At 35.3% G+C, this 26005-nt stretch overlaps 2 protein-coding genes across 4 annotated transcripts; one reads left to right on the forward strand and one right to left on the reverse strand.

Moving 5' to 3' along the window:
• Positions 1 to 334: 334 nt before the first annotated feature.
• On the reverse strand, positions 335 to 8791 carry LOC108223861 (aberrant root formation protein 4). Its single transcript, XM_017398308.2, has 15 exons — positions 8537 to 8791; positions 8292 to 8468; positions 7967 to 8116; positions 7801 to 7873; positions 5880 to 6055; positions 5733 to 5792; positions 5206 to 5356; positions 5046 to 5111; positions 4654 to 4925; positions 4505 to 4576; positions 3107 to 3184; positions 2836 to 3039; positions 1468 to 1519; positions 671 to 878; positions 335 to 563 (listed from the first exon to the last, which is right to left on the reverse strand). The coding sequence occupies exons 1-15, from the start codon at positions 8618 to 8620 to the stop codon at positions 431 to 433; spliced, it is 1956 nt and encodes a 651-aa protein (XP_017253797.1). The 5' UTR covers positions 8621 to 8791; the 3' UTR covers positions 335 to 430.
• Positions 8792 to 11599: 2808 nt separating this feature from the next.
• LOC108219831 (protein-tyrosine sulfotransferase-like) lies at positions 11600 to 25451 on the forward strand. Of its 3 annotated transcripts, none has more exons than XM_017393365.2 (13): positions 11600 to 11966; positions 12201 to 12255; positions 12633 to 12792; positions 12894 to 12965; positions 13652 to 13940; positions 15573 to 15713; positions 16143 to 16247; positions 16343 to 16490; positions 17135 to 17187; positions 17273 to 17341; positions 17429 to 17548; positions 17941 to 18066; positions 25110 to 25451. In XM_017393365.2, exons 2-13 carry the CDS (start codon positions 12204 to 12206, stop codon positions 25278 to 25280), a joined length of 1506 nt encoding a protein of 501 aa, XP_017248854.1. In that variant the 5' UTR covers positions 11600 to 11966; positions 12201 to 12203; the 3' UTR covers positions 25281 to 25451. The 3 variants fall into 3 exon arrangements, with proteins under 3 accessions (XP_017248854.1, XP_017248855.1, XP_063949197.1); XM_064093127.1 differs by lacking the exon at positions 25110 to 25451 and adding an exon at positions 24743 to 25042 and having other exon boundaries at positions 11644 to 11966; positions 17941 to 18100; XM_017393366.2 differs by lacking the exon at positions 17941 to 18066 and having other exon boundaries at positions 11641 to 11966.
• The last annotated feature ends 554 nt before the right edge of the window (positions 25452 to 26005 follow it).

The raw sequence follows: 26005 nt of genomic DNA on the forward strand, positions 1-26005 counted from the left end.
TGAATTCTATATCTGACTTCTAATTCGTATAGAAGTAGTTTTAATTAAGATAAAATCTTTAACAAGATTTTATATCAGCTGCTTGACAAATCGCACAAAAAGATATTTATTTTGATGATTTTTTAACAATTTAACCTGCATTTAATTAATTAAAGAATATTGATTATTAGTTTATCATTTTCCGAAATGAGGGGAAGGTTATTATCGTAACGAATCAAACTTCGACACCTCCATAGAAAATGATACATGACCAACGGATTTTCACAAGTATGGTAAAACTTTATATATTAATAGAGTTGGATCAGAAAGCTTTATTAATTTAGAGAGACATTAATTAAGTGATAAGTCAAACCCTTCTTTCGAAATATAAATCACTAAAAGAGATGAATTACTTATCTATATATTCGCTTGTGCTTTAGACAGCAAGAAATTACAATCTCATCCAAAAATATCTGGAAAGCAGAGTTTTAGCTTCTTTTTTGCAACTTGTGACTGCAGACTGTAGCTTCAATTGTAACATTTTGAAGTCTACAACGACAATACAGGCCGATTTTTCCCATCGCCTATGTTCCCACACGATGGAGCCAAAATAAGGTCAACACAAATGGCACTGATGTTTTCAGGGCCAATAGGTAAATAGGCCTAGTATGATACACAAAATGAAGATTACCTCATATAGTCTTCGATGAGTTCAATGCAACGATGCAAAACTAACTCAACAGGGTTGAGAGCACATAATGCTTCAGAATCTACATGATCGTGATCCCTTTCGCTTTCTGCTGCTACACTCCTCACCAAGACACGCAGAGGCAGAAGCCATTCCTTGTAAGACTTCTGTAAGTTCTCTTTAGACAGTGCGCCAGTGTAATTGGTTTTCCCTGTATGCACACAACAGTCAGAACGACCTGCAGCAATCAGCTAAAACATCCCCCCACAATGGTTTCTGAAAACTCAAATATATACTTTTTCTAACCAAAGATGGTTGTAGCAGCAAAATAGAGTACACGAGAAGCAAGCTTACTGAAGAACTCAAAGGTACCACTTCTATATAATAATAATAAACAGATTTTCTTGTACTTCTTTTCTTTTCAGCTGGTGCATGACATGAAAAGCTGTATATGTAGGTCTCTGCCAATATTGGATTTCACAGTAGGAGCTTTGCCATTGTACCAGTTCAGTTCTTAATGATTTCAGTTACACGTTAAACTATGTGTAATCCATGATCCTTTTGCCTTATTGTTAAGCTATTAAGATGCCTACACACTCGACAAGTTTTCACTTCTAACTGCTTCCTGGAAATCCAGTGACTACTAGCTAAAGAATGCCTATATTTAAATGTATTTCAGTAATACAATCATACAGCAGAAAACAGATCCACATGTGGACACGCCTGATGTTTCCAAAAGACACCAATAAGATATCACTAGGAATATATTATCAATAATAAGATTTCAAGGATTACTATACCTCTTGACTCTGTAATCAGCATATATCTATACAGGTTAAGAGCTGATAGTACCTGCGCAACATGATATAGACGATATCAGTCTCCATTTAAAGTGAACTTTAACTAGTTGGACTATAAGAGGCCCAGCATAACAATGCCAAAGCGGGACACTTAGAAGTTCACAGATGAAAATATTGCTCCAAATTAGAAGATCAGCCTTCAAAAATGTTTACATCACTTCATAGTATTTAGCATCGACACTATAGCTTCATTTTTTTTCCTTTGGTGTCATGGCAGAATGATCATACATGGTAATGCATTTACTGTCTACTCCAGTCCATCATAAATAGAAAAATAGTTAAACATATAGTTATGATGATATTTTATGCATTACATCTGTGAGCAAAAGCTTATTAGCAATCAAGCTACCAAGAACTCAAAAGAAAATCATCTTATCGTGCATACTTTGCGAACAAGTTTAATAATTGATACTCAAACTTGTAACAAAAGTGCATCAGTTCTTCAAGATTGGCACTGGTGTTCATACTATTCTCATCCAAGTATCCAACAGACTGGAAGATCAACATAATATATGCTACTGCAGATGAGAACAATTTGACAAGCAGAACCATCCAGTTCAGCGCTTAGTTTAACAATTAAGACATTAAGTGAAACATATGACCACAACCATCCAGTTCAGCGCTTAGTTTAACAATTAAGACATTAAGTGAAACATATGACCACAAACAACATAATTTTCAATTGGCAAAAAGAGTAGAACTGAAATGCTACATTTCTAATAAATACTATAATCTGTCCTCTCATTTCTTAGGTATTCTTTTTAAGATAACAAAACTACTTATCATGACATACTAACTTCTAACTATATGATTGTGTTAATATATCTTTCATGTTCGGAAAATGCTGGAAAAATGCTGGAAAAATATGCATCTCACCTTTACTTGAAATATCTTCTAGATTCTTTAGCTAATTTTCAATATTAATGAAAAAAACACCTTGATATTTTCTAAGATTTCATATGAATTTTCAAAAGAATAAATATGTTGAACACAAATGTGTTTTTTTAAAGACATTCTAAAATTTGAGATGAACACAATCAAAAAGAGCAGGAGAAATACGAAGGTAAAACTTAAAAGCAAGGTTTCAGGTACTAGGTACACATCAAAGCATTATCCCAATGAAACTAAATCCCAAGGAGCTTCTGCATTTTAACAGGTCAAGTTTCTATTTGCAAATGATAAGTATAGTTTTTACTTCTATAGAGCAGTCGTGCAGAATTTGGCAGCAGTAAAAGAACAATTAAAATATAGTAAAAAAGTGAACAAAAAATAAAAAGATGACAAAGAATATTTATAAAAGAGAGATACCGCATCACTATCCTCCGGTAGAATTGGTGGACCTCCCTGTGGAGGCTTCAATATGAGTTCTACCAATTCAAGAGTCTCGACACTCCAAAACACATTATTTTGGTATTCTAGATATTTTACATCTGAAATTCCATTTCCATTTGCAACCCTTTGACAACTTTCCTTGTGCATTTCTTCTCTAAAACAATCAAGTAGGATTGCAATCTGTACAACTAGCATCTGTCACTATTCAGTTTATAAAAATAAAAACAACCTTAACTCGGTAACTCACCATGGAAGACGAATCACTATGCTTAATCAGAGAAACCAAAATATCAAACCTATGTCTAGCCGGGACATCTGCAAGTACCTGATTATATGAAGCCAATCAATATCATATCCATGTTATACTGTACAAATTTAAATAAAGTAAAAACAGTATATAAAATACAAGTATGCACACAGCTAACTGCATTCTCACATGTATAAACTATATTTTTAATTCTGATGCTATTAAGTAGAATTACAAAATCCGGATCCGATATTAATTGTGAATCCCCTAACAGCATAGAATTTGCATAAATGATTTATAAGCAGGAACCACGAAGGGGCTCCTTACTACCACTAAATTAGTTTCATGAATCAAGAAATTCATCACAACTAGGCTCTACTTGCAGGAAAAGAAGACAGACTTTTGCAGACGACCGAGGCATTACCTTTTAAGCTAACATTAGTGACTAACTAATCAAGGATAGCTAAGATGACTACTACAGAGGAAAAACAGATAGTACTCCATGAAAAAAGGATGTGATATTGTCAACCTCCAACACCTTAACTTTACAATCTTATTAATACAGATTTCTTATGCAATATACTATTAAAGAGGAACTATATCCTCAAAGGACCCTTTAATCTCTTCAGACTTACCTTAGTAATATATGTTTTAGGTATATTGCACTTTGCCAAGTTAAACTAGGCAATTCTTGAAAGTAAAATTCCCTTAACCGTACTTCAAAGAGTGCAAAATTATAGTTGATTTTGAGGTTGAATGTCACTCTTCCCCCATACTTGCTAGTTGCTACATCTAAGAGATCTATGAACAGGTATATTGGACTGCTACAATCTTTAAGTGGAATGGAGAGATTAACAACATTTTAAGTTGTGTGGGTTGAGTAACTTCACCCAGGTTTTAAAAAATTTCCTAGATCCTCTTCAGGAAAATCTCCAACTCTAACTCGTGCTCATAGTTTAAGCCGGACATATACTGGACGAAGGTTTCGCTTAAAGTTTCAACTTTTTTCATATTTAATGCACTTAATTCAAAATATATACTCCATCATCTGAAGCTGATAAACTTGTGTAATTGTAGAATAAAATATTAATTAAATAGTAATGCAACGTCTGCCACTTTTATATTACACAAAACTACCTTAATCAGCAGTTGTCATCTAGAGCATCAGTCTAAACTTTGGACAAGAAGATTTTCTTTAGTTTAAATGTAAATCACATAACCAGGTATGGTATAAATTCTTAAAGTAAAGAAGCATCAGTCAACTAGTGCCTTAATTCTGTTCCCAGTAATTAAGCAGCTTGTCATGCTTTTTTAAAAAGCTCGTGCTTGATAAGAGCACCAGGACATTTGCAGCTATATGTGGGTTGATAAGAAGACAGATAGATATCAATTTCTTACCATTTTGAATGCATCGAAAGCCATCTTCCCTGTCACCCGATCAGATGCATACATAATGACCATTTGAACAGCCTGAAAAGATTATTACAGTTTAAGAATGTGTTTCAAAAATATGACATGTAAAAGATGCTCCGAGTGATACTATCCACCTGCAAAGAAGCACATAGACTCAACATACAAATTGAGTTGTCTTCATGTTCGACATGGCTATTGTTAGGGACAGCGCCTTTCATAATATCAAGCACAAATCGTATGGCATACTTCTTAATTATCCATGAGAGGTTGGCACATAGAAATATGTGCCTTAACAGGCCCACAGCTTGCCATCTTTCTGTCTGATGACTTCGTAACTCATCTTTGACTTTAGCCAAATCCATCTCGACAGCCAAAGGAACCTCATCGGACATCTGACCCCAAACCACTGCATTTCAATAAAGGAAGTGTAAGATCACAAGAAAAAGAAGAGGCACTAGATTTGACAACTGTAATTTTTACTGGATCTTTGACCTATAAGTAACAACTCAAGACCAAATATATATACCTGCTAGTGCTGCTCCAAGGTTGACATGAGAAAAGCAGACCATGAAATCCTCTTCATCATCCACACCTTAGAGCAGATGAAACAGTAAACCTCAGAGATCACAAAATATAAAAAAAAACATGTCAAACTCATAAAAATTGTAAGATAAAGGGGTGACTACCTTCAAGGACAATGCTCGTTAGTTTGTCAACATCAGCACCTGCTATTAGATTAAGGTAAGATAACTGGCAGTATTGAAGATAATGAAACAACTTTAACACCAGAGGAAAGCATCTTGAAATCGCATTCCCCAAGCAAACTGAAGTTAAAGCCTGTGAACCAAGAAAGAAGTTATAGCACAAACAGAACATATATCGTATAAAAAAGCAGTACCAGACCAAAAAGAGGTGATATGATGTAACTCCGTGCAGCAACGCCTTCGAGACGATACTAGGATTTAAGTGGCAAAATAGGGCTGTAATTCGAACTCGATTTAGCTCAGGTTGTTGATTAAGAATTTGAGCTCGAGTTTGAACAGCAAACTTTTCTCCATTAACAAGTCAGCTAGCTTCAAATCATTTATTATATGCTAAAGCTCCAATTTGACTAAGAAAAGCCTGCCTCAAATTGCAGCCCTAAACTAAAGTAAAGGTGAAGAAAAAAAGCACCAAAAAAAAATGAACTAATTGATTGTACAAGAGTATTAACCGTGATTTGTAAAATGGTGAGGCCAAATAGAGCACGGATCTTTTCATTGTCTTCCTCCTCCTGTTCAAGAAAATTATAAGATCGGCATAAAGATCGAATAAGCACTAGAACAAGCTTACTGAACAAGATTGTACAATAGACACCAACCAACTTTACACAGATTGTGTGTATGGAACTAGCAATTTCAACTGTTTTGTTAAACAAGTCCTCAACATCTGCATCCTCATGATCTGTCTCCATAGATATGGAACTCAATATATTAAGTACTCCTGGAACCGCAGTTTTTACGTGCTCAAAGTGCCGTCTCTTAATGAACGGAAAAACTGAAAACCAAGAAACAAACTCAATCCAACTTTCTGAGCTCCGGAATTCATATTATTCATATATAGCTCATTTATTCAGTAGCAACTCTGACGGAAATCGTCTACACATTGAACACTTAAACCAATCAAAAGCTTGTCGGTTATCATATTTAGTCAATAGTAGGCTAGTAGCTATGCAAAAGCAAATTTGTTAATTATTAGTGTAGATTATTATGCAATGAGGGGAAAAATAATTGATCAAAGAACGATAAACATAACAAAATTAAGGTTATAAATCACTTAATTGCATAGATACCTGTAACTTTTTACATCATTGATGTAGTGATATCCAGTAAAAAAAATTTGAGCCATAACATTTGTTTTCTCAGTAGTTTCACAGTGGTTCATATATCAACTGTGTGCTACTATAAATACATATTCCTTATAACAAGAGTATTCAGACGTGGAATTAAAATTTTACTGGTGCTTCCTACTTCTACTGCAAGCACCACATGCTTGTGCTTTTTTCTCAATTAAAATGAAATGATTAAATCCTCTATATAAATAGCATAAGGGGATAATGTGGCATGGCCCTCAGAGGAACCCACAAAAGTTTTAAAAAAAAGGTATTAATAGTAAAAGATACTGTAATAATAATTAAAAAGAACAATATACATACACTAATTCTATTTAGTACAAATTAAGAAACTAAACAAAAGACATTTACTTACATTATTATATTAATTATGTACAAATACAAAAATACAGATAACTAATTAATATGATTAATTATGTATATCAATATTTCTACACATGATATCGTATAAAATTGATAATGTTGTCGGAAGACTACGAACAAATATAAATTAAAAAAATACAATTCAAAAATATAAGTAACAAAATATTAAAAGAAACCTGCAAATCACACAAGATATCGAGCATGTTTGGTTTCCTTTGAGCAGCTAGCTTTATGACTTTTAAGTCAAAAAAAGATGTGTTTGTGGGATAAGCAAATAATTACTTACATGTATAAAAATGTTTACTCAAAACTTTAGAGCTGCGTACCTTTTTTGGATAACTTATATTAATTAATTACTTTTGATAGAAGTTAGAGAAGTGACGAAGCACGGGCACAAGATGATATCTTGGATCTTTACGATGATTTCTGAAATCTAGTGTTTTAACCAAGTTATTTGCAATCTGCCCTGTTTTTATTATTTCCCTTTCCAAAAGTTTTTTTGTGTCTGCTGGATTTGCTAAGTATTACTTATGTTATGTTTATGTTGCACTGCACTCCTGTTTTAACTTTTAACTTTTTTTCTTGCACAACACTATCAGTACCACAACTGTCATTACACATTTAGATCAAGTTAGTATGTCATAATGATAATTATGTTAATTGTTAGAACTTAGAACTTATAAACCTAAATTACATGATCTATAATACTATAATTATGTGTGTGTGTGTGTGTGTGTGTCTTAGATTTTATTTTTTTATTATCGACTAGTCTACGACTAGTCGACTAGCAGGATGTCCATTGACTCACTTCGAATTATAGACGTGACAGCCATGATTGATGCTAAGATGATTACATGAGTTTACATAATCAATCCTCTATATGCCCCCAAATTAATCTTTTTTTTAGAGTGAGAATGAATCTCAAGAGAAATGATTCAGCAAATCACCGAGGTAATTCTTTCATTCAATTCAAGAAAGTTTATCATATAGCCATCGGACATGCAATTCATGAGTCAGCAACTATTACCTTTTGCGATTCCACTAAATATAAAAGCATAATATCGACAACTTTTGCACATTGTAACATCACAGCCTAATGCCTGCTCAAAACACCAAAATATGAAAATAAATAATTAGTATTGAAACTGTATACTTAATAAAAAGTTTTTAAACTTGGAAGATCAATAAAAAACCTCGCAGAGGATAGATAGCATATCCCGAGGGCTACAAGTGGTGATAAATTTATCAAAAATACTCTCACAAACATCTATACACCTCTTGGAGCCACTCGAAAACCTAGCAACAGCTTTCGGCAACTCAAACGAAAGTGCGTCCATAACATCCTACATAATAGAAAAACGATTGAACAATCTATTCTACATCTCAATCACAATTCACAACTTAGCACAATTCGCAGTGGAACAAATAAAATCAAGTACAACAAACTAATCCACACTTGAACCGGATATTATTAAAAGTCACAAATATGAGAAGATTTAAATTCACGAAAATAAAAACCTGATCACTTGAAGTAGACGATATGTATGTATGAATTTCAGAAAGCACTTCTAAAGCAGTGTTCTCGAATTGCGAGTTTTCCGGCTCCGCCGCAACTGATTCGGATAAAGTGGCGAGAAAATCGGCTAATTCGGAAGTGGAGATTGCTAATTGGCTCGACTTCTGAGGCTCGATTAACTGGTGGAATTGAAGTTTTGATTAAATAAAGTTGTGTGTGTGTGATTGAAGGTGAAGAACAGACTTACTGTGGATGTAGACGAGAAGGAATCCAGAATTTGACGGAGGTGAGTCGCCGGCGGAGTTGTGAGCTTTTCCGGTGAGATTGACATGGTCGTAGAAAAATCAAGTTTAAATGAGAATCTGTGTAGTCTCGTTTTGGTACGAGTGTGTGACTGTGTGTATAAACTATAGACACGGCCGGGTATACGTATTAGCGGGAATTTGGTTTTTGGTTTTGATTGTGGATCAGTTTCGGTGGATGCGGGCCGTGAGTAGTCTGCATAATGAGACCGTTTGTTTTATACCCTCTTGTTTTATGTCACCTCATTTCCTTTTGGACGTCCCAAAAAAAATAGCCTATAGAGTAATATTTACTATTTTTCAACATTACTTTTCACTGTTACACCCATTACCTCTATAGTGTATACTCTCTTTTTATTAAATAAACACTATAACACCCACTACTTTCCTCCACTATCCCAAATCTATTATTAAATAGCGATAGGTCCCACCACTTTACCACTTTTCAACTACATTTACTACTTTTTTTTTAATCTCCGTAAAAATCAAACCAGCTCACTTAAATTGGGACGGAGGGAGTATAAGTTATAAGCCGACTAGTTAAAATGATTTTTAGATTTAAGATGAAAATTTTATTTGCGTATTTAGCAAAATAAAATCATTAATTTGCATAACCAGTGATCCCGAATTGAAAGATCTTGAAATAATTTAGTTATTATCATTTAAATTTAATATATTAATATTAAGTTAATATTCGAAAATTTGATTCATCAAAGTTATAGATATGGAGACACGAAAATCGGTGATATGACAAACATCTGAAAATAAATATTCAAAATTAGACTTTTCATAATACTCAGATAAGTACAATTTCAGTTTGACGAGTATATTACGAATTTAAGGAGGGATGGTAATATTTTCATCCTACATCCAGTAATATGAGAATTCAACTCGATTTATAAACATAGACATGACCTTAAATGCACAAAAAAGATCATGATCTCATTTGGGTTATGGTGTGCCAGAGGATTACCAAAATTGTCAAATCGGGACGGGCCATTTTGACTTATTTCCGGATTCCGAGATTTGTGACTTGACCCGGATTTTTTAAAAAAAAAATATTTTAATTTTTTTCTGGTTCTGATGGTTTAATAGCATCCACACCCACAAGCTTCAACTCTTTCATAAAATAAGTTGCCCATAAATTTTACCGGCATGTTTTATTATTATAACTGTCATAAACGTTGATTTCACAAGTTTCATAATCCTTTCATATGTTAATATATATCATAAACGATTTAAATGATAATATATATCATCTTGTATTAGATATCACTAATATTAATAATGGGTTAATTATTCGATAGGGCACTCACTTCACATCAATGTATCATTCGGGACACTCTCGAATTTTCGGTCTCATTTGTAACACTATTTTCAGAAATTGTATCAGTCTTAAAAGTAAAAAGTTAAATTCGAAAACAAATCGATAGTTTGAGATGCGTTACACATGGGGTTTAACACAATAGGCTATAAAGATTATGTAGGCACAATTAATTGAATTTCTGCATTCAAAAAATGGCTATAGCCTATATGTGTATTATTAGGGTTCTTCATAACCCATTTTTTCCACCATCAATTTTACCCATTTCTTAGACGCGGAAATTCAATTAATTATACCTACATAATCTCTATAGTTTACTGTGTTAAAACCTCATGAGTAACACTTCTTAAACTAACAATTTGTTTTCGAATTTAACGTTTTATTTTTAAGACAGGTACGATTTCTGAAAACAGTGTTTCAAATGAGACCGAAAATTCGAGAGTGCACCGGATAATATATTGGTGTGAAATGAGTGCCCAATTTGATAATTAACCCATTTAATAATTATATTCTTACGATATAATAAAAAACAAATATATTATATTACGTAAGGACGATATCCTTCTATGCTAAGCCTTTTAGCATGCAGCAGGTGAACTCTGAACAAATATTAGTCACATGCAGATATATCGCCTATGAACAAAAATATTGCCTATGAACTAAAAAGATCTTAAAAATCAAAGTGCATTAATAGCATTATGTATCGGTTATCTACAAATAAATACAGGATATCTTGAATAATGATATCAATAATCAATAAATGAGTTGAATGAGCCAAAATATTACTGTGGATAACATTTTTATTTATCGACTTCCTAAATTATCCCCTTTTTGATTTTTTTTTTGAACAGCACCCTAAATTATCCCTAGTACTTAATTAAAAATAGCAACAAAGTTTTTGATTAAATTCTTTCTCCAGCATAAGTTACAGTATTGAGGATCCCCACTTAAGTTGTTTTCTTATTGAATCCACCCAAAGTTATTGACATCTTCCTTCTTTCTTTTAACTTGAGCATGATTAAGAAATTACCTAGACACGTAAATCTTATGTCTTTTACCAGCAATATTATACATCAATAATAACTAAAAGTATATCACATTTGAATTTTAAAGATCTAGCTCAAAAATAATACTCTCTCCATTCTTTATTAGTTGTTAAATTTGAAAAAAAAATTGTCCCTGAATAATTATATCATTCTTGTTCTTGTTCTAGTGCATATATATATATATATATATATATATATATATATATATATATATATATATATATATATATTTCCACACTTACCTCTTAATTGTTAGTTTTAATGGTTGATTTTACCACCAATAAAGGCATGCATGGAAAATTTTTACAACATTTAATTTTTCTTTACATGTGTATTTTTTGCAGATGTGACAAACCAAAAAAGACTGACGGCATCACGGCAATATAAAAAATATTCATCCAACAAATTGTGTTGGTACAACAAATTATGTATTTCAAGTTTTAACTTATTGTGATTTCTTACTTTATAAATTATTGATTAATCAAGATTTTGCTGTTAATACAGGATATCTGAATTTGGAAAAAGAGCTACCAGATTCTATTTTAATATGTTAAACACTAATTTTAGAGCTGATAAAATCTACTAACTTCATAAGTTAAATAAATAAATAATACTCCATAAAATAAACTTGCTAATTGCACTCCACTTGAGAAATGAAAGCGTGCTGCTGTTGGGTCTTGTTTCTCGTGTTGAATTTCCCAATATTGCCTTCCACCACACAACTTAAATTAATCACACACATAACTACATAAAGCTGTTACTACTACCAACGCCCAACCAATGCCCAATCTTTTTACTGTTTTCACTATCTCCGATTTACCGCCGGCCACTTAACAGATTTTCAGTTACATTCATACTACCTGCACACAGACACACACTCGCATTTCCTTTTCAATATTTTTACGCTTCTCGATCCGTGTGGTTTTCATTTCCGACATTTCTCCGCCCAAGTCCCTGCATCAATTTCTCGAGCGTAGCATCTCAATTTCCCAGCTTTCGATATAGGTCTCTCTCTCTCTCTCTCTCTCTCTCTCTCTCTCTCTCTCTCTCTCTCTCTCTCTCTCCCTCTCCCTCTCCCTCTCTCTCCCTCTCCCTCTCCCTCCCTCCCTCCCTCCCTCTCTCCCTCTCTGTCCCCGTCTCTGTCTATACGTATGCACATACGATTCTCTTTCTTTGTTACATAATAATAAAAGTTTCATTTCGTGCATGAAGGAAAGATTATTGTTTTTATATGTTTAGGGAATGGATCAACTTTTCAAGCTTGGATTGTTGCTACTGCTGCTTACTCGGATCGGTATGTATGTATTTATGTATTTTTAAAAGATACGTGTATATTGTTTTATATATATTCGATAAAGCTTGTATCTGTTTGTGTTTTTCTGAGACAATGGCATATTTTGGTAGCTCGATTAGGTATAATATGGCTAAATTTTTATTGTTTAAAGGAAAAGTTTTGAAATTACTTAGAAGGTTTCGAAATTGGTATTAGTTTTGTTCTTGTACTCTCTTTACAAGCTTTTGATTCATGTGTAATTGGTAATTTTTGATTGGTAGTGTGTATTAAGGCTCGAGCAAGATGATTTGTCATGATTTTTTTCTCCAGCCGTAATCTACAGATTTTAGGATGTAGGCCTGCTAATGCAGTATATACTTTGTCCTCTTGCACGACAGGAAATGCATTCACGCACAAAAGTTTCGATCAATGTGAAACTATAGTCAAGAATTGGAAATCTTCTTCCCTTTCAGATGTCAGAGAAGATAAGCATGTACTCAAGCACTTGCTATTTTTTCTTCATGTCCCGAGAACAGGAGGGAGGACGTATTATCACTGGTAATTTTCTTCAGATGCCACAATAACACCCTTTCTGTTTTCAAGGCAAAAATATTATAAATAGCTTGTGGGCCTAATGTCTATATACTTAATATTTGCAGTTTTTTGAGAAAATTATACCCTTCGTCTTTGGTATGCCCTCGTTCCTATGATAAGTTCAGGTTCAATCGCAGGTAAGATTTCTCTATCTTCTCTTGTTACAAGCGGCATTTAACTGGACATATTCCTATTTATTATTTTATTGTGTATACGATTGGATCGTTGTATAATTGATCTAAGTATGTCAAATTTGATGTCATTTTATTGGCATATCTCAAGAGCCTGGATGCTGCTGCAAGCCTGCAACTGTTCTTTTTTGTTGTTTTTTTTTGAAGAACTTGCATTAGTCTTTATAGGTAGTGATCATTTGGAGCAAAGATAATAATATCGTAGTTTGGCAATCACTACTAGCCTGTAACATTTTTACGAGATATATCGGTTTATTGCTTATATGGACAATCAAAGTCCAAGGATGACACTTTTCTTTCTTATTGACACACACACACACAATTTTTTTTTCTTTTGTTTTATAGTTCTACTTGTTGGTCTACAGAATATGATTTTATCTCTTATAAGGCTATAACTAACATGTTACTGAAGTAAATGTCTTTATTTAAGAACTGACAAGTCCAGTAATTTCTGATTAGTAGTTTTGAGCAAGACATTCACAGGTCTTAATGTTTAACAGGCACTGAGGAGAAGAATGGAAATAAAAAGGATGTGGTGTTACTTGTTAGTTTATACATCTTTTACAGTCCATTGACTAATCACTCAAATATCTCATGTTTTTCTTTTGAATTTGATTGTTTTCTTAGTGCAGCAAAACAGATTGCCGGTTATTGACCAGTCATGATGATTACAGTGTGATGTCCAAGCTTCCGAGTGATAGAACATCAGTGGTGACTTTACTTAGGAATCCGATCGACCGCTTTTTCAGCAGTTATGAATTTTCGATAGAGGTTGCTGCTAGGTATATGATATATCCTAACATATCATCTGCCACTAAAATGTCTAAACTCGCAAGTAAAAAGTCAAAAGCTGTAACCACAATGGATATCTGGCCATGGAAATATTTAGTTCCTTGGATGAGAGATGATCTATTTGCTCGGGTATGTATTATGCTTCTCATTTGCATATTCTGCTCTCCATATTTCCTCTAATTGACATTATCTTAATTCTGGAAGAATTTGTTTGGTGTTGTATATGTTCCCATGGGTAAGGCGCAAGTCTTCCTTATGGAAGATAAAAAATTATCAGAGAATAGTTGTGTGTGCTGTATATTTGTTTATATAATGTTTTGATTTTATCTCATTATTATAAAATTCTGGTGATACCGTTTCTGTCTACTTTCTTTGATATCACGGAGGCCAATAAACACAAAAGATTACTACCTCCAATCCTGAATACTAAAAGGAATCTCACTATATGTTTTTGTAGTAAATTTGTAACATCATGAAGTTTTTCATTGGATTTGGATTTGTATGTGCTGGTTAGGAAAATCAATGTTTTAGATTGGACCAATTTACTACTAGTTATTTAGTTATCCTCATACCCTGTTTAATTCAAATTATGACCAAGGACAAATTCATATAAGAGTAACAATCTTCTAATAAAAAAGAAGTTGGTAGTACTACCAAGGACTTCATGATATTTGGGTCAGTCCACTCCATTACTGTAATTTCAATATCACGGTATATTATTAGTTTGCAAGCAAGCGATGACTATATAATGACAAATAGCACAGGTGATCAACTCAGAAGCTGATCACAAGTTGAAATTATATTGTGTGGTAAATAGTTGTGTATACTGGTCTATATTACTGTGACTCTTTATTTCCCTCAAGCACCTTAGTGTTCATACTCAACACTATAGGTAAAAAACATGCAAATTCATATTATACTGCCAAGTCCGACACTAGGATATGTATCTTTGTTCAGAACTTCCTGTCCGGGTTAGAAGAATAATAGTTACGACATTAGTTTAGAAACAAAATATAGTCTAAAATCTAATCACAGAGGTTAAAGTTAGAAGTTTTGGCATGAGTTATATTTGATGATGGAAAATTTTGATACTTTAAGTCTGACAATTTTTAGAATTAGTTCATGATAAAGTAGTTAAATAGTTAAGTGTGGTAATTTTTGTTAACATATATAATATTATTATACTAGTTTAGTATTATTGGATAGTTGCATTATTGTATTAGTTTCCTTGATAGAATAATTTGCCTTATTATTGCTTAGATGTATGCTATATAATATAAGCCTCTCTTTTATTGTAATTGAGGACTTCCTTTTTATAATTAAATCTTGTTTTATGTTGTTTCTCTCTCTACCTTATCAATTTTTTGCATTGTGAATATAAGTAATGTTGAAACACACAGTTCTTGATGTTGAAGATCATCTCCTAATAGTTTTTCTTTCCCTACGTATATGTAACCTTGGAGGTTCTCTAAACTTTTAAAAGTCTAAAGGTTTTGCTTAAGTGGTTAATGGGATCAGCAGCTACTTAAGCATTCCTATGAGTTCTTTGTCTTGGTAGCTAGTCACTGGCAGATAAGTCGAAGTTTTAAAGCAATATTTGGTGATTTTAATCTGTCTAATATGAACTGTGACCGCTTAAGAGTTATCCTATTTGCTGCAAAGTGCAAATTGCCTGTATATGTCTCTTGCTATATTTTATGTATTACATTTTGATGTGCACTTTTAGTGCTTGATGGGCCTGCTTTTGTTTCACATGGATAGAAAGAAGCCAGAAAGCATAAAAGCTTATCTTATTCCCAAATCAGCGACCTATACAATGCAGAGGATATTGTTATGCCATTGATCGAATACATGCGTCACCCTATAGCTCTGGACATCATTCACAATGGAGCTACATTCCAGGTATGGTAGCATATGCCAATCCCTATATATTGTTATAAATAAGTGTTTATGTCATCTTAATAAAATTAATTGTGACTAAATTACCTGCGATATGTCCTCTTTTCACATATGAGGTTTCACCATGTTCATATAGCTACTATCTATATTTTGGCAAGTTAATAAAAAAAAATTTTCACTTTTCTCCCCCCATCCTCCATCTATGACAAGTGGACACTGGACAGACCTCTAAATAAATGATGCTACATACAGGTCGTGATTTGTTCCATATTGATGTTATGTATAATCACACATAGTAAAACAGTATAGCAAAATCTCAACCAACTTATTTTGCTTCTTGAATCCTCTACCATATTAATTTCCACGCAGGCCCAACAATGATATTTTGAAATAAATGTAATTGGTTTTGTGGTTAACGGCGGCTATACATAGGTTGCAGGGCTGACAAATAACTCTAATTTAAGGGAAGCACACGAACTGCGTCAATGTGTGATAAAGTATCAGAGGCTTGGTGACCATGTGCTTGAAGTAGCAAAGGTAGACTTGTGAACTAATGTTTCATTCATGGGTGTTATTTTGGTCTCATGCACTTTATTGTCCAATATCTAATTTGATCCTTGCATATCTTGCAGAAGAGACTGGACGATATGCTCTATGTTGGCCTAACGGAGAGCCACAATGAATCTGCCTTATTGTTTGCAAATTTGGTTGGTGCACAAGTGATTTCCCAGTTGGTGGAATTGAACTTAAGCACAGAGCTTGCGTCTAATAATGAACCTGGTACTAGTTATTTATTATGTGAAGCACAGTGGTAGCAGTTAATCTGAATCATACCATTGAAACTAAATTAGATTTCGGAATTGGCTAGGTGGTCTTTGGGTCAAATCAGAATTAAAGTATACTCCCTCTGTCCCTCTCATTTCTTTACAGTTTTTTCACACTGCTCGACACGCATTTTTGAGGCGCATATAAAACATAGTTCCATAACTTATTTTTGATATTTTCCTTTTTTGTATTTCGAACATCAAATTTTTATTCAGAAAAAAAAAAGTTCAAAATAATTTATCAAACTACATTTTACGAGAGCATTAGAATGCGTGCCGAGTCCCCGTCCCCCAATGTAAACAAATGAGGGGGACGGAGGGAGTATATATTTTTGGTAGTCCTTCGGCCTTTTGTGTCAGATTACTATAATAAGCATATGGATCTTTGGGCAGGTTAAATAATAAAAATTTAGAATTATAAATATTTATTATGTTATATGTATTGTGAAGTGGTTGCTTTTTTATGCCAAGTTAAGATAATTACAAATTGGCAATTCCTGCTCTGGGACGGGGCACATCAGCTGTTTTAGTATGTGAATCCATTCAAATAAAATTCTTAATTGATAGGATTACAGATTGTTACTAACAAACTTCTTGCAGCGCAAAATGTGTCAACAGTACCAGATTCAAAGGTTTACACTTCATTACATCAGGTAAACATTGATAACCTTTTGTGTTATTTTAGGGAAGTATGCTTATTTTTAATTGTCTTTTGATATACTAATATTCATGGTACAGAAAATTAGCTTGCACCTAAAAGAAGTCGAGGTTCCATTTGTCGATAACGCTCCGAAAACAAATGAAAGTGTGAGCCATCTCACTCTAGCTTTTGTGGGACTAACATCATGATTATTGGTTCCTTTAAAGCTGACTTTTGTGAGCTCCTTGAAACAGATGACTGTGGAGGGACTTCACGAAGCTTTTAAGAAATGTGTTCCTGAATTACGTAGAGTCCAAACAAATCGACGGAATACTTCTTTTCATAAAATCCCTTCATTAAACTTTAGGAAAGAGGTAATATTTCTGTATATTGCATAACAAGCTACAGCTGCTAATGTTAATCGGTTGTGCTGATCTTCCTCAGCCATATATTGTAGTTAAAGAATTTCATTATAGTTAAGAACCTGTATGCACGATTATCAGAAGCTACTCCAGAATATTTTACATATATAGACTGTTAACATATTCATGTTCTTTACCTCTCTGAATCCTGTTGTGTTTTCGAGTTAACAGAGTAACTGGGATATTCTATTTCCATTGACAACTTCAGTTCACCCAAGGGACATCATATAGGAAATTAATCGAAAGATAGTAGATAGGAATGTCTCGTTTGCACTGTATGCTCTTTAGAATGGTAATGCACTGTGTTGTATCCTGTCCTAAAATTATAATACGATTTTTTTCAGGCACGCCTTCGTGTACCTGAATCGATTCTTCGGGAGATAGCGTCACTTAACAGTCTTGATGTGCAGCTCTTTAAGCATGCTCAGTACATTTTTGCAAATCAACATAAGCATATGGCACAAAAAGTGGTTTGTTCTGTTACTGCCCCTCTATGATATGTATGTTGGGAGTCACAGTGAAAATCACAGCAACAATGTATAGAGCAGTTATATTATATAAACAAGTGTAGGCCAACGAAACCACAACAATATAGCATGCACGAAGATCGTATATACAATAATCAGTGACTGATAAATTACAAGAAAAGAAGAGAAAGGCGCACCTTACACCGTCGCTAGAATTAGTATACAGAACAGCTGAGTCGCCTAGCCCTTCGATGAAGACTAGACTGTTCTTGAAGTGATTATTGCCCCACTACGCTGTGATGGGTAGTCGCAATATCGCTCCCAGGATAAAACAGCACAGACCGAACCGCTCACAGACACGAGTACGATCAACAGCGATCAACACCTCAGTTCGCCCGAGAACAGTATGTATATGTGTATATATCGGAGTAGATGGTGAGAGTGTAAGAGAGAAGAATGAGAATGGTGTTTGTGTTTTTCCCGTGCTACAACTCAAGTGTCGAGGCTCACTATTTATAGTGAGGCCAAGGCACCAACACACCGTCCAGATTCATCTGTCCAGGTTCAATGAATCTGTATCTGTCAGACATTCTGACCAGATTCATTTGTCCAGGTTCAATGAATCTGTATCTGTCAAACATTCTGACCAGATTCATTTGTCCAGGTTCAATGAATCTGTATCTGTCAGACATTCGGACCAGATTCATTTGTCCAGGTTCAATGAATCTGTATCTGTCAGATATACCGACCAGATTCATTTGTCCAGATTCAATGAATCTGTATCTGTCAGATATACTGACCAGATTCATTTGTCCAGATTCAATGAATCTGTATCTGTCAGATATACTGACCAGATTCATTTGTCCAGATTAAATGAATCACATTCTCATTTCAAGCTCTTTCAAGCCACTGTATTCAACTCTATTTCTCAATGGATTTCACTAAGAAAATGTCCCGGAAATTACATCAAGAACATATTAAAAAATATGCTTTAAACTTTCCATTTTCTAACAATCCCCCACAAATCCATATAGATATGCATATTAGTCCTCATCATGACTTGTTTTTCAGAGTAGGTACCCTTCCGGGTTTGAACCCTCCTAAGTCCCCTACTTCGATGGCTACCGGATATAGATGGATTGTTTCACCTTGAATCTCTATCCGTTGGGTGTAACCACACTCCATAGACGACGACAGGTCAAAGGCTATGGTGCCGATCTACGGCTTTGAGACATTAATGGTCGTGTCTCGATCCTGTTCGTCGAATGTTTCAAGGAATAACCCTTTCCTCTAATTGCGACCTCACAATTACATTCGCTTAGCTGGGCATCTCCAGAGATGTACTGCAACCATCTCGTCAAATGACTTGACCCCATTCAGAGTTCTAAAAACTCTTGCTATACTTGCAGTGTCAGTACCTTTTAGGTTTGCAGGGGATAGACTCAGATGCATAAGTATCTACATTGTAGTTAAAGGTACTACCGATCCACCCTTACAGCTTGTTTACCACATTGAATACACTTTGAGGGATCTCCTCTCAGATGTATTGGGTTCCCGCTGTAGATGAATCATGATGGGTTATCAGTCCCATCCCCAACCTTGACTTAAGGACAACAGCATGCTCAAGCCCTTTAGTCAGTGGATCAGCTATGTTATCTTGAGTTCCAATGAACTCAATAGCAATAGTCCGATCAGACACCAAACCCCTTATAGACTTAAGTCTAACTTGGATGTGTCTCTTTGTTTTAGCATTATACTTGACACTTCTGATCTTGTCGATAGTTGTACGGCTATCACAATGAACAGAAATTGCCGGTAGCGGACGACTTACTACAGGTAACACAGACATGAGTCCATGTAACCATTCAGCCTCCGTACCCGTGGCATCCAATGCACACAACTCGGCCTCAAACGTAGACCGAGTTACTATAGTCTGTCTAGTCGACTTCCAGGATACTGCTCCACCCGCAAGGGTAAACAGATATCCAGTCACTCCATTGGAACCAGACTTCTTAGCTATCCAACTTGCATCACTATATCCCTCAAGCACACTCGGATATCTCCTGTAGTGCAACCCAAGATATATGGTGCCTTTCAGATATCTAAGTACTCTATCTAGAGCATCCCAATGAGTTCTGTTTGGACAGCTTGTATATCTTGCTAACTTAGACACAGAATATGTTATATCTGGTCTAGTACCATTAGCAAGATATTGCAAACTACCAATAATCTGAGAATATCTTAACTGAGACACAGGTACACCTGAAGCATTCTTGATAAGAGCAACTTTAGGATCATATGGTGTACTAGCAATTCTACAATTTGAATAACCATACTTCTCAAGTATAGATTTCTCTATATAATGAGATTGTGACAAGGTTATTCCCTCAGTTGACTGAGTCAACTTGAGTCCAAGAATCACATTCGCCTCACCCATGTCCTTCATTTCAAAGTGTTTTTTCAAGAAATTCTTTGTCTCGTTAATAATCTCAATATTGGTTCCAAACAGTAGTATATCATCCACATACAAGCACAACACAATATGTTCATTTCCTTTAACCTTATAGTAGACACACTTGTCATTATCATTAACTATAAAATCAAAAGTCAAAACAGTGTCATCAAACTTTTTGTGCCAGTCTCTAGGTGCTTGTTTCAAGCCGTAGATGGATTTGACTAACTTACATACTTTGCTCTCATTGCCAGATGCAACAAATCCCTCAGGCTGATCCATATAAATCTCTTCTTCAAGATCACCATGAAGAAAAGCTGTCTTTACATCCATTTGATGGATGATAAGACCATGTACGGAAGCCAATGCTACAAGCATTCGGATCGTTGTCAATCTTGCAACAGGAGAGTATGTATCAAAGTAGTCAATACCTTCTCTTTGCCTAAAACCTTTAGCAACCAATCTAGCTTTATACTTATCTATTGAGCCATCTGGTTTCATCTTCCTTTTGAAGATCCACCTACATCCTATAGTAGAACACCCAGGAGGGAGGTCAACCAACTCCCATGTTCCGTTAGAAACAATAGAGTCAATTTCACTCTTCACAGCGCCTTTCCAGTGCCTAGATTCCGAAGAATCCATGGCTTGTCGGAAAGTCAAAGGTTCGTCCTCGACATTGTAAGTGATAAAATCACTTCCAAAGTCCTTAACTACCTTTGCACGCTTGCTCCTTCTAGGTTCCTCAACTTCATTAGGAGTAGAGCTACTAGTAGGATCTGCCCCCACATTTGTCATCTTTTCCACATGATCGGGAATAGAACTAGATGTGTGAGTAGGATCAACACTAGAAGAACTTTGAGGTATACCAGTCTTCATAGGGAAGACATCCTCAAAGAATGTTGCATCACGAAACTCAACTATCGTGTTTGCCACTATACCATCTATGTCAGATTTTAATACTAAAAATCTCATAGCTGTAGTGGTTTCGAGATAGCCCAGAAAGATACAATCAACAGTTTTCGGCCCTAGTTTCTTTCTCTTGTGTTCAGGGACAAGTACCTTCGCAAGGCACCCCCACACACGAAGATACTTTAGACTAGTTTTCCTGCCTTTCCATAATTCGTAAGGTGTCTTGTCCATATGTTTCAGAGGGACTCTATTCAGAATATGGCAAGCCGTATTCAGAGCCTCCCCCCACATGTACTTGGGCAACCCCGAATTAATCAACATACTGTTAATCATATCTTTAAAAGTTCTGTTCTTTCGTTCTGCCACCCCATTAGACTCAGGTGTATAAGGTGGAGTCACCTCATGAATTATACCATTGCTCTTGCAAAATTCATTAAAGGTGTTTCCCGTATATTCACCACCTCTATCAGATCTCAAACGTTTAAGTACTTTACCAGTTTGTGTTTCAACTTCAGTTTTAAATCTAATGAATTTTTCAAGTGCTTCATCTTTATGTTTAAGAAAATAAACATAACAATATCTACTACAATCATCTATAAAGGTAATGAAATATCTACAGTGTTCCTTAGTCAACACACCACCAAATTCACATATGTCCGAGTGCACTAAATCTAACAAGTCAGAATCCCTAACCACACTATGAAAAGGTTTCCTTGTTAGTTTAGCTGTCACACATACTTGACATTTAGTTTTCTTATCAATGGCATGCTTTGGAATCAACTCTAAGTTCATCATATTCTTTAGAGCACCAAAATTTAAATGACCAAGCCTAGAGTGCCACAAATCGGATGATTCAATATTATTAACAGAAGGAGAAGCAATATCATTAATAAAACCGCCTAAAACAGGCTCCACATTTATTAAAAACAAGCCGTCTGACAAGTAGCCCTTGCCAAAAAACACACCAGTCTGAGTAATAACTACTTTATTACACTTTAAAGAAAGTTCAAAGCCATTTTTAACTAAACAACTTCCACTAATAATATTTCTACGAATCTCGGGAACATGATGCACTCTAGTAAGGGATAGAACACGCCCTGAAGCAAACTTCAGGTCCACGTTTCCTATTCCACGAACTTGAGCCGCACTAGCATTCCCCATCGTCACTGTCATCCCATGAGCCTGTTGATAAGATACAAACAGAGTAATATCAGCACAAATGTGCACATTAGCTCCCGTATCAATCAACCACTCATTAGACAGATAAGTGGAAAATAGTTCAGGGTTGTACTTAACATACCCGTCATTGGTTTCAGAAGCAACAGCCTCACCAACAACCATGTTAAGCACAGGCCCATCAGTGGTTCCAAGCACAGTATTTGCTTGTGCTACCACCTCAGCTTTCTTTGCTTTCTTTACAGGACAGTCCTTACTCCAATGACCAACCTGTCCACAAGACCAACATGGTTTGTTGGCCTTTGATTTCTTAGCCTTGCCCTTGTCAGTTTTGGGCTTAGTGTTCACCTTCTTAGCGACAGACTTTCTTTTCTGTCCCACAGTCACTACATTGACCTTCGAGCTACCAGATTCAGTTGGCATCACATGTCCCTGTTTGGACTTGTGCTGCTCCTGCACAGAGATATCCAGCATCAGGCTAGTCCAAGTGATCTCTCCCTTCTGCCTTTTCAGGGAGAGTGCAAACTCTTCCCAAGACTTAGGGAGTTTTTCAATCACAGACATAACCAAAAACTTTTCAGGAAGGTCCATTCCGGACTCCTTCAAAGCATGCACCAACGTCTCAAACTCATGCACCTGCTCAGTCATGGATTTTGTATCCACCAGTTTGAAGTCCAGGAACTTAGCCACAGAATACTTTTCCAACCCTTGCGAGTCAGTATTGTGTGTCTGATCAAGTTTCTCCCACAAGGTCTTAGCAGTGTAGGAGTCAGATGAGTAAACATCGAACAGAGTGTTCGTTAAGGCTGCTAGAATAGCAGCCCTAGCCACCCCATCCTTTTCCTCCCACATAGCATAGGCCTTAAGGGTTTCAGCCTTTTCCTGTACCACAACTGGTTTCTCATACTGCAACACCGGCCATAGACCCTTAACCGTAAGCCACAGTTTCATCTTTTTCTGCCAACGAGAAAAAGAAACTCCCCCACCGAATTTATCAGGAATACCTGATAAATCAATGGGCTGTGGAAAACGATACGTAGTCCAATCGATGTTACTAGTAACACCAGACCCAGAACCAGCACCACCACCAACAACAGAATCCGCAATCTCATTAACCATCTTGCTTACTACACAATATAACAGATAATCACTTCAAGATTGTTGGGAGTCACAGTGAAAATCACAGCAACAATGTATAGAGCAGTTATATTATATAAACAAGTGTAGGCCAACGAAACCACAACAATATAGCATGCACGAAGATCGTATATACAATAATCAGTGACTGATAAATTACAAGAAAAGAAGAGAAAGGCGCACCTTACACCGTCGCTAGAATTAGTATACAGAACAGCTGAGTCGCCTAGCCCTTCGATGAAGACTAGACTGTTCTTGAAGTGATTATTGCCCCACTACGCTGTGATGGGTAGTCGCAATATCGCTCCCAGGATAAAACAGCACAGACCGAACCGCTCACAGACACGAGTACGATCAACAGCGATCAACACCTCAGTTCGCCCGAGAACAGTATGTATATGTGTATATATCGGAGTAGATGGTGAGAGTGTAAGAGAGAAGAATGAGAATGGTGTTTGTGTTTTTCCCGTGCTACAACTCAAGTGTCGAGGCTCACTATTTATAGTGAGGCCAAGGCACCAACACACCGTCCAGATTCATCTGTCCAGGTTCAATGAATCTGTATCTGTCAGACATTCTGACCAGATTCATTTGTCCAGGTTCAATGAATCTGTATCTGTCAAACATTCTGACCAGATTCATTTGTCCAGGTTCAATGAATCTGTATCTGTCAGACATTCGGACCAGATTCATTTGTCCAGGTTCAATGAATCTGTATCTGTCAGATATACCGACCAGATTCATTTGTCCAGATTCAATGAATCTGTATCTGTCAGATATACTGACCAGATTCATTTGTCCAGATTCAATGAATCTGTATCTGTCAGATATACTGACCAGATTCATTTGTCCAGATTAAATGAATCACATTCTCATTTCAAGCTCTTTCAAGCCACTGTATTCAACTCTATTTCTCAATGGATTTCACTAAGAAAATGTCCCGGAAATTACATCAAGAACATATTAAAAAATATGCTTTAAACTTTCCATTTTCTAACAATGTAGATATATTTGGCATCTTACTCGCAGATCTTCCTGCATGCATATCACCATGCTACTTCTTAAAACTAAGATAATAAACTGACACTGAAGTCACACTAATCAGTTGCAATCTTCTATAGTGAAGCTACTTAGTTCAGAAGGTAGGAATCAAAAACCAAGACAGTTGCATGAAACTTCTAACAAGGGCCACTATTTTATTTATTTTATTTTTTTATGTAGAAAAAACTTGAAAAGCCAGGCCGTATAGTTTGATAATTTGATTTCTGCCACTTACTTCTATCTTAAAACACTTGTTTGATTTTTCTTGCTTTCTTGTCTAGGTAGTCATATTGTAAAAACACATTTTGATTTTTGTTACCTTATATTGCAGGATATACAAAAAAGTAACTCCAGATATTTTTTGGATGCCCCCTCTTGGAGAACCCTTTCACTAGATGCCCCCTCTTGGAGAACCCTTTCATTGACTACAGTCGGCATGCTGCTTATCTTCATATTCTTGCTTGTAGGCGCAAGGAGAACAAAGTTGAAACTTAAATTATAAATGTGGCTCAAAGCTTATATAAAGATGCATGCAAAAAGGTTGGGGTGGGGGGATGAAAGGTTATTTAACATACTAATCCTGATCTGCATATTTAAGGCCAAACCATGGCAGTTTTGTAGAAATCAGCAATCATGATATGGTGAAAATATATGGTTCCCCCTTTTTAATCTCTCTTGGTATTTTTTTCGATTGCTCTGATAATTTATGCTTTCGTCTTCATTGTTTGTATAGCTGCCCAAGTACAAAGTTTACACTTTATTCCATAAACTGAAAATTAACCGAAAAACATCAAACTTTTTGGAGTGAATTATCTGGTTTGGTTGTGAGGGATTTTAATTCCATTAAGCATTTTGGCGGCGGTAGTATTATCAAATTCGTGATATGGTTTTCGTTTTCAAAAAAGCCCTTCTTGATCACTTTTTGAAGAGTTATACTCCCTCCGTCCCATTTTATGTGATCTCATTTTCTTTTTGGAACGTCCCAAAAAGAATGAACTTACAATATTTACTATTTTGAACATTACTTTTCACTATTTTCACTATTACACCCATTACCTCTATATTTTATACTCTCTTTTTATTAAATAAACACTATTGCACCCACTACGTTCCTCCACTATTTTCAACTACATTTACTACCTTTTTTTAAAAAGTTAAACCAGTTCACATAAATTGGGACAGAGGGAGTAATAATATTGGGGCATCATGTTACATTTATCCAAATGT

Source organism: Daucus carota, chromosome 5 (assembly GCF_001625215.2).
Source record: "Daucus carota subsp. sativus chromosome 5, DH1 v3.0, whole genome shotgun sequence".
Taxonomy (NCBI): domain Eukaryota; kingdom Viridiplantae; phylum Streptophyta; class Magnoliopsida; order Apiales; family Apiaceae; genus Daucus; species Daucus carota.